This window comes from Azolla caroliniana, unplaced genomic scaffold, assembly GCF_043228905.1.
Source record: "Azolla caroliniana isolate FFs.n. ecotype wild unplaced genomic scaffold, voAzoCaro1.0.p SCAF_5, whole genome shotgun sequence".
NCBI lineage: Eukaryota > Viridiplantae > Streptophyta > Polypodiopsida > Salviniales > Salviniaceae > Azolla > Azolla caroliniana.
Window position 1 is genome coordinate 2,467,083 of NW_028230440.1, and position 10,345 is coordinate 2,477,427.

General features: G+C 37.7%; 1 protein-coding gene across 1 annotated transcript; it reads right to left on the minus strand.

Annotated features, from left to right (window-relative positions):
* Positions 1-5,529: 5,529 nt before the first annotated feature.
* On the minus strand, positions 5,530-6,354 carry LOC147863609 (uncharacterized). Its single transcript, XM_087320584.1, has one exon. The coding sequence runs from the start codon at positions 6,127-6,129 to the stop codon at positions 5,680-5,682; it is 450 nt and encodes a 149-aa protein (XP_087176710.1). The 5' UTR covers positions 6,130-6,354; the 3' UTR covers positions 5,530-5,679.
* Between the last annotated feature and the right edge of the window lie 3,991 nt (positions 6,355-10,345).

Genomic DNA, 10,345 nt, shown 5'->3' on the forward strand with positions numbered 1-10,345 from the left:
ATCAAAGGAATAATGGAAAAGGTGCATAAGAAAAGAAGGAAAATTCGTAAAATATGGTGGCCAATACCTTTGTGGTTGGATGGGCCTCATGAAGATCTTTGGAATTATGTGCCACCACGATGGTTGTTTCCTCCGCCTAGTCCTTTCTTATTTCAATCTTAAATTGGGATGTAATATGCTTCCTTCACATTGTCATTTTTTTTTTTTTTTCCAAAATGAAGCTACTTTCCCATTAGTTAGGAAGGATTATTACATAGAGAGTCTACAAGGAGACTTATACACACATCGGGGAGTCTTCCTCAGATCAAGTAAAAGAAGATGAGCCTACTTACAATGCCTTGCGACCTAACTTAATGTAAGAAGCTACCTATATCTAAGGCGATGCCCTTCAATGTTGCCTAGTACGAGTCGGCTCTTGGGGCCGACAACGAAGAGAGGGTGGCAGGTGAGTAGGAAACAACCAACATGGGGGCTGGTAGTTCCACCTCGGGCCACTCCCGCCTTGCATCACCATAGGTGTGTTCCGCCATTTCTGCCAAAAGCGCAAACGGGCAGAGACCACGTCGTTGGAGTGGCTGCAAATCTCTTCCAGTTGCCCTCGTAGGCAGCTGATAATTGCGAACCATATGTCCATGATCATTTCCTCCAAGGGTCGTACCGTACCGTGGAAAACCTTGAGGCAACACGCTTTCCATATATACCATAAGGTGAAACCTGCAATCAACATCCAAATTTCTAGAAACCTAGGGGATGCGGGCTGCAAGCCTCTTTTGAAACGGATCTTGACGATTTTGCCTCTCATGCATACATAACACCAACTATCCGCATTGTCCGACAGACAATGTCTCAGAGTCTCAATAGGTCGAGAGCACAGTGGGTAGCCTAACGGGCCGCCACATTTATCTAGTTATTCGCCAACGGGCACCACATTATGACCGATCTGCCACCAAAAGAGCTTGATCTTTTCAGGCATGTGGAGACGCCAGAGACCCTTCCAAAAGGTAATGAGCGCCTCATCGGGGATGCCCAATGTTCGCCAGCCATTGCAAAGGGGGCTGCCTGGCTGCAGTTGTAAAGTCCGACCCAATTTAGTGGTGTAATCGAAGAAGTGATGGAGTCTATTGTCATGTTTCCATCTGAAATCCCCTGGGTCCCAATCCAGATCGACAAGGGGGCGACAGCTGTATACCCTTAATCTCCAATGGGGTTCCACCTTAGCAACATCCGGGTCTGTCTTCCAGATGTTGTTAACATGTGCCACCACTCGGGTTGGGTGCCAAGAGCCCCTGCTCTGACTGTCCCCAAAAACTGTATCTCTCCCGATCCGCTCACACCCTTTAGCGACTTGACCATTCCAACCTTATAGAACACGGCTTTCTTGTCATAAACTAGAAATACACTTCTTTAGTTGCTTATAAACGTTAAGCTCGAAGGTCGTAGCATACAATTGCATGTAAACCCTCATGCTTTGCTTGAATGGAATCTACTATTATAATATCGATGCCACCAAAAAATTTGTTAGTTTTCTAAAAAGTCCACTAGACCAAACAAGACTATGAGCAAGATGAATTGAGGAACAAGATTGAATAGACTAGGAAAAAATAGAACAAGTACAATGTTTTTAGTTTCAACACCAAAGGTAAGATTCCCCTTCCCTTTATACATTCACAAAAGTGATGCATCACTATGCATGCTATCCAATATACAATTGTCAATTCTCTAGAATCTTCCACTAATCCTTATAATAACCAATAGTCAATAATAGCTTTCCACTAGCCCTTTTGATATAGCATATATTTGCTCATGTTTTAATCACTATACACAATCTCCCCATCTCGTGTTAAATTTTAAGAAGAGCAGACTTACAGGTAACAAGAATGGAAATCCCAAACCATATCCTGTGCATTGTGGAGGTGGTCAGTTGGTTCTAAAGTGGTCTTAGACAATGGTACCACTTCCATGAGAACAGATGTCAAAGTTACCAACCTACCTTTTTTGAAATCGAGGATTTCATCAACCACCTCATCTCCTTTACTTTCACCATGGGTGTTAATAGAGAGTAGATATCATGCAACATGGGCATATTCTGTAATACAATTCCAACAATGATGTGTGGAACACATTGTGATTTTAAAAAGGTGTGGGAAAGGTGAGTTGTGAATTGGGAGTGAAACGAAGACTTATCAAAATCAAAAACTTGCTACTAGAATTACAAAGACATGTTGCTTTCCTCATCATCTTCTTAAGATGGCAATTGTTCACACACTCCACTATTGCATGTACTAGTACTATGAAGAACAAAGAAGTGTACCTTGGTATGAACAACATTATTTACAATATTCTATGTAGTGATCAAAATATACAAACTCAAGACCATTGTTACAGGAGGTAAAAAAATTGGCATTGCAACAAGCACTTCTCCATATTCTTGACGAAGGATCAATCATGTGCAATAGATGAACCAAGCAAACTTTTCTTCTTTATGTATTTCTTTTCCAAGAACAAAGAAGTGTACCTTGGTATGAACTACATTGTTTACAATATTCTACATTGACCAAAATATACAAAGTCAAGATCATCTACAAGAGACAAACATATTGCCATTGCAAAAGACACTTCTTCCATATTCTTAACGAAGGATATGTCATGTGTGTAATTGATGAAACAAGCAAACTTCTCTTCTTCATATAATTCTTTTTCATAAAATTTCTCTTATCTAAATAGCTCTCTTAAAATGTACACAAGTTCCCATCTATAAGTCCAAACTATTTGCATATAAATTTATATCTAGCTTGTAGCACACACTTCTTTTCTTTTAACTTACCTTTTGCACTCATACACACAAACAACTCACAAACACAGACTTAAAAATACAAGCACATAAACCAACATCCTCAAAAAAACCCTCACAAAGCAATAGGATAAAAACTTGAGATTTGGCTCTATTAACTCAACACATGTTTGCACGTGTAGTTAAGAGGAAAATTGTATATGCCTCTACTCAAGCCATTCATGTGTGCCATGTATCGAAAACCTGCACCTAAAGCAACTCAACAAAATGTGTATGCTATTGTTGAACCGAAACAAGATGAATCTCATCTCCATGTAGTTTGTATGCTTCCTTCTATCTACAAGCATTTTGGAAACTTCGTTCATTTGAAATTTTTGCTCCATTCTTACTACAAGCATATTGAAGACTTTGTAGTTTGGAAGTTATGGATAATAATCTTCATATTGAACTTGATCGTTTCAAAAAACACATTGATAAAGGCATGTCCACCCTCACACACATCTTCTTCCCAATGTACTTTCAAGGTCCAAAAGCAAAATTTTCATCCATGAATGGCCAATTTTTTTTAAAAGTTATCTAACAAGGATCGAACAAAATTGGTTTGCCTATGCCTACTCTACAAGCACATCAAAGCAAAGAATGCCATTCTCTCTCTCTCTCTCTCTCTCGAATGCACTATCATATGAAAAATAATTCAGAATGCTGCCTTACATCACTTTGGTTTGCTCAAATTTGCGAAGCATAGAAAATGAAGCCTTACATTAACCGATTAATGAAGAGGCAAGCACACACATCCTCACTTCATCCACTGGCTCGAACCTCCAACGACATGTCAAGAAGTCATAATTATACAAATGGAAGAAGAAAAGTGTTAGTGTTCCTACTATTCGTTGTCACTCAATGCACATACATGAGTGATAACCAAGTATGCCATGGTACCTAGAGACACTCTCTCACTCAACAACCACACATGACACGACGGAGCTCCATAGTGCAGGATTCTTTGGTGTGCACATACGCCTTTGAAGATAAACTAGGTAAGGAGACCCAACAAACTAGTCAAGCCTAAATGATTATCTTTACCAAGTTGGACTCCCAACAGGTAGAGAAATGTCTTCTTCCTGAACATTTCACAGGTATAATTAACACCTGATTGTTAGTGCCTCAAACAGCATATGTTTCCACTGCAAGAGGAACCCATCATGTTCCATCATGCAAGGTTGCAGGCTGCCAATCAAAGGCAAGTAAGTGGGATTCATCCTCACACACATAGATGGAGCTCCCCTCCAGGATGCCTCCCACAATATAATTCCCTCACACAAGCTCAGGAGACACAAAATTATGCAACAGAAAAATACATTTTATTATGCTTACCGTTACAAATGGCCGCATTGGGGTCATGCCCTAAAACACATGGTTCGTGCACTTGCACCTCTACCATGCCCTAATTACAGAAAGTCACATTCAGGTCCAGTGTCTCTCCTCTCCTGAATCCGCATTATTGACTCACCTTTTAGAGGGGTCTCCGAGATCTCGTGATGATGGAATGGCAAGGACTCCCCCTACCATTCATCACTTCTCACACCTTCACTTTAATGCAAGAACCATTCATTCACATGCAGTCAATCTTCTATCCGATACTCTTTAAAACTGCATGTACTAACAAACAAGCACAAGCATTGATTCACCGCACATTGCTTATAATCTGGTGAAGTTTACTCCTACAGTAATCTACCAAAAATAGATTGATGTTGGAAATAGGGAAACCACTCTCCAATTTGGATGATCTAGCTTAGAGAGAACACTTGAAGATGTTGAACACAATGGTTTCACTACCAACCATATGCTGCTTGGTAGTTCTCGATTCTTGGTAATCTCTTTCTCGATAATCTCTTTCTCGAAGATCCGTTTGAACCTTTTTTCTTCTGAACCTTTTTTCTTGCATTCACTTTGAAGTTCATGTCCTAGTTAACGTAGAGAAACAAGTTGTTTGCCATTCGATGAGGGAGCGGGGAGCTTTTATTCAATCTCCATATTGAGTGCTTCCAAAATGAAGTATCAAATGTTAACCAATTAGCATTGGTATGCCCAGATTATATTACATGTGACTTGTATTCATATTCTTAGCACCAAGTATTCAAAGATAGAGACTTCTCATCCAGCATGTGCCAATGAAATGGATGATGTTTGTTGCATGCTAAGCCACACATAGTTATAAACCAGCAAGTGATTGCATATGTCAAGTTTACAAAACTCTATTAACAATTGCATCTTTCCTCCAACATATCTTTTATCCTGTTTCTCATCTTTGCATTCTTTACAATGATTGGAATGCCCTCAAAGCTCTTACCTGGATCTCCTCATGCATAAAATGCTTCCACGGTGTTAGAAGAGATCCTTTCTTGGATAATTTGGCTTGATCTTTGACAGGGATAACTAAAACTCTTGCTGAAGCAATCCTAGCATTATATACCTCAATGGTGGGTTATAAAGCCTGTTGTATCTTTTTAGGGTATTTTGAGGTTGGTTTTCACTAGGTTGATTGGTGCTGACATTGCTTGTTATAGATATATTTGTTTAGGTTGAGACATTTCATGGTGACTGGCACTTATGATTGATTATAACCTAATAATGTGTGGTGGTGAAGAAAACAAATGGTATGGCATTTTCCTATTCATGCCATAATGTGGAGATCTAGAAACACATAAAAAACTGACTACTATGGATATATATATATATAGTTTGCCATATGAGAGCATTATCTATAAATGTTTGTTTCCTTGTTTCACTAAAACCCAACCTCAAAATGGGAATAGTAAGCAAAGAGTGTGTGTTTGTGTAAATCTTTAGCCACAAAAAAAGGTTTAAAGGGTGGAAAATGGCTTGTTTTAGCCATATCTAGGCTTCTTTTGAGTTATTGGAGGAAGGGAATTTGTGTCAACAATCTTGGCCTTCTGAGTTGCAACAATCTCTCTTCTTCCTTCTTCTTCTTCCTCTTCTTTTCTTTTTGCTTCTTCGCCTTCTCCTTCCATGGATTGGACAAACTCAGATGAGAGATTGGCATAGAGCTCTACAACACGCGCAATGTTGGCATTGAGCTCTCTTATGAGGCCCACATTCCTGGAGAGATTCTCTGGAATCTTTGATTCTTGGTTCTGGTTGATCTCCCTTATAAGAACCCTGTTCTGATCCAGAATTGTTTGCACTTGAGAGAAACTCTTTTGGAATGTTTCCCACATGACTTTGCTTCCAATGGTTATAGTAGTAGTATTACTAGTGTTTTGGGCATTCCCTGGGGAGCTTATGTTAAAAGAGTATTGATATTCCCCTCCCTTCATTATAAAGATCTGTTTTTGAAGAGGAATATAAAGGTTAGGGTTGGGCTTAAGATTTAGAATTAATAATTTAGGGTTTGGGTTTTAGGGCAACAGTTGGGGAAAGGACTAGGGACAGGACTAGGGCTAGGGTTAGTTTCAGGGTTAGGGTTAGGGTTATTGTCTTGTTAAGGAAGCATATTTTAGCCCTTTTGTGAAGAAGCAATGGTGGGCAACTGTTTTTAAATTTCAAGACCTTTGGATAGAGACAGTGAAGTGAGATCAGAGACTTACCTCTTGAGATTGGGGCACAAGTTTTTAGTATTCCAAGCTATGGTGGTGGTGTAAGAGTAATCTCTGAAAGAAGAAGAGAGGAAAAGAAAAAAAGAACAAGAAGAAGAAGAGCAGAGAGGCGTGACAGAGCTAAAATAAAAAGGAAGGGAAAGAGCGTTATCGTTGACGTCGTAGGAGAGGGGGCCGTCAATTCTAACGGCGCTCCCCCACCCCCCCCGGATCGTCACCACCGAGAGACAAAAAGATTGCGGGGAGGAGTGGCAGAGCGGATCTTCTGCTCGCACCTCATTGGACCACGTCAGCGCTCGCTGATCAGATTCTCGACCAATCAGAACGTCCCAATCGATTTCCTCCATGTGTCGCTGCCACGTCGCCTGCCACGTCAGCCCCTTGCTCTCTTTCTTTCTTTTTTTAATAGCTCTTCCACTCAATGCTCTCTTCCGGCGCATTAAACCCTTAAAAATAAAAATACCAAACATTTATTTATTTAATTTAATTTAAAAACAAACGAGAGTAATTCGTTCAAATCACCTCCTCCGAATATACATATAAAGAAATTTTTAAAAAAACCAATGCCATCCTAACATTTGTAATGTAATAATAATAAAACGATATTCAACCGGAATAAAATAATCTCACCCTCGATTTCATGGAATTAACAGTAATAGTTATTATTGTCGTTGCTTTTATTTATTATAGAAAAATTGTTATTTTTAATATTGTATTAAGTAATAATATCTCAGTAGGGCTTTCCACCAAGACTCTCTCATCCACAAAAATTCATGGCATTTATACAATAAAAATCTCTCGGATACACACCGACAACAACAACAACAGTTCGGGTCCATATTTTCCTTATGTTTCCGAAGCTCATCACATCATTAGCATGTTGTGCTAGGAAGTGAACAAAAGTCTATTTCTACATGGAGTTCCACATCTATATTTCTCTCGAGTACAAAATACAAAAAGAATGTGTTGGGGGTCTCTGTGTACCTACTACCTACCGATCTCACAATCTTCTTAAGATGTCTCTCTTCCCGTTCAAACAAAACGAGACAAACAAAAAGAAAGAAAGATGAGTGACCAATGGCCATTGAGGCTTTTCCCTCGTGACTTCCCAAAAAACCTTTTCGATAACTAAATGTGTGTTTGCTTGGTTTTCCGAGGAATAAAGTAATTTCTTCAAGTCTTTGAAAAGAGTAGCGTAATGGTGTCAATCCCATCGACACAACAACATGTTCCTTCATGGTTTGGTCTTGTCTTGACATAGATACATCGACATTTGTAATTTGTGTTTGAAAATACGAGTCCATCATGCCTAGGCAAAAACATAGCATCCAAATTATCTGAGGAGTACATAGCATCGTCTTATTTAAAAATCATCAATTTAATTAAGAAATGATTGTCAACTGATGAAAACATGTAAATTTTTCCTTTACAAATGAAGGCAAAAGGTTTTTGGTGAGCCTCGTCATATATCTCACGTAACAAACTCTTTCACTATTTCTATATCCCACAAAAAGGATCTTGTTGGATCAAGCCAACAACATGATTTATTTTGCCTGCATGCCATTCTAAGATAATTGATTCCTCCCCTAATCCTAGTTTAATAATTCATGGCTTCCAAAGCCTTACAAGCATATAAGTGGTTCCTAATTGCATATTTAGTGATTCCCAAGGCTTGTGATCAATGATTTCTAAGGAACTTTACCAATGATATGATTTGACACACCTATTGTCATTCCTAAAGTTATTGATTCTTCTCATAATCCTAATTGCATAATTAGTGGGTCCAAAGGCTTATAAGAGACCTACAAGTCGTCGTATATATAGAGGATTGGGTGACTATGTACACATGTGATAACCAAGTATTTATCATTTCATTATGTGGTTTGATACCACTTGTTGTTTTGCTATCTTTGGTGTGAATCATAATAAGAGCTTGAGAATATACGAGGGATAATGTTATTCCCTAGTGACTTCATTGAAAGGAAACTCAATACTAATGTTGTGTATGTTATTAAATTGCATAGTGCGTAGTTAATATGATTCTACAATGGACTACATAGTTAAGAGACTTTGTTGAATGTCTCTTCACCTTCATATTCACTACAACAAATGATATGGAAGAAGATAATTAATTCATCACATTCCAAACATTGGTGACAAAGGTATGTCACGAATGTCTTATTTAAAATTGTGAAACTTGAATTCAAGAACAACTTAAGGCTAAGTAAAATACAAAGAACTGCTTATAAACTAACCAACATTATTGGTTACCATGGAGGGTCCAATAATAATATCATGGAGGCTCAATCTAATAGCTCTCAAGATAGTGTTCTTTCACCTCCATGTTCACCTGAATGTTCCAACCCTTCAATTGTTACCTCATACTCTTTGTCATCGAAGCCCAAATTTTAAAATTTCAATAGCAAGTGTGGTAATCCAATTATGCTTAGAGATTTATTCATCGATTATAAAAAATAACAAAAAAGCAAAGTGTTAGCACCTTAAGGGAACCCTTGGTTGCATAAATACCTTTTTAATGTAGCTAACATTTGTTTGTAAATTATTTATGTATTTTGATTGTATTAGTTTTTGTAGAGACTTATTTGAATAGAGCACAATAACGACACCATTTGAGTGCAAACTTTTCGTAGAAATCTTTTTAATATTCATGAAGGTTTACAAATTTCCTTTTCATTATATAATAGGAGTTTTTGCCATATCATGAGCACATGTTTCTATAGAACTATGGTATCCAAATCGGTTGGTTATAAACTTATATGACTTTTGGGAAAGTGAGATATACTTGATATTTCTTTAAGCTTTTTAATGTCATCTCATCAACTAGGGTGCATTGCCCAAAAGAATCGCAAATGTTTGGAGAAAAATGGAGGGTGTGCAAGTGTGCCAATAGTGTTGAAATGTGGTCCAATAGAGCTTCACATGCTTGCCCTATAGATTATTAAGAGTGATGAGAGAAAGAGATATCGATTGAAAGGTAGATTCCATTATGTGAACGATAGATAAGAAGAAAAGAGAAGGAACAAATACATAATAGGAATGCACGGAAGGCGTTGATATCTAGTCCATCAAACGACAAAGAGTCATAGGACTCTAGGAGTGATTCCTAATGAAACAAATCAATCAATTGAAACCATACAAGACAAGAATAGAAGGTACAAATCATAGAATCATTACATTGAAATCAAAATATACACAAATCCCAATCAAGCGGAAAACTTCTTATTAGATTAAAAGTTAGTAAACGACAATGTGTTGTGATAGGCAACAAGGTCTTCCTCATCAACAAACATCTATATTTTGGAGTCTAGGGAGCCTTTGTAAGATTCTTGTTTTTCATTAAACAATAACAAGGGAAAAAAAGGAAAAATGATTCGCTATTTTCTATTGAGAGAAATAACTATACCAAAATATCTTATTGCTCTTGGACAAGCATAAAAATAAACTACATTGGACCCTTCGTTTAATGAAGGCCCTAGAGTTTAGACACCATAAGTTGGGCCATATCTATAACTTAGATTCAAACATTCTTGTGCCAACAAAGATTTACCACTCGTGACCCTATAAATTATTAAAAATAATAATTTTTTTATAAAAAGTCATCAGACATATTGGGCATTGTGTCACATAGTTGAGCATAACAATTATTGGTTTGTTGATCGTTGTCCATCTCTTTTTCTTATAACTTTGCATTTGAAAGATTTCCATAAGAGATCATCATGTAAATGGAAAAATAAACACAATAAAACAAATCATCGCAAGCCTATACAAACGATTAGTAAGAGAGAGAAGAATATGTGTAGAAGTCATTACATTTGAGAGAGAGAGAACTCTACATTCCACAGTGGCATCTAGTGAATTAAGAGATATGTACAAAGTATATATATAGAGAGGTGAGTTTCGAACCCAAGATATAGTG

What these genes read in the sequence shown, in the direction of transcription:
- LOC147863609 (XM_087320584.1), bottom strand. Translation starts at nt 6,129, where the DNA reads ATGAAGGGAGGGGAATATCAATACTCTTTTAACATAAGCTCCCCAGGG.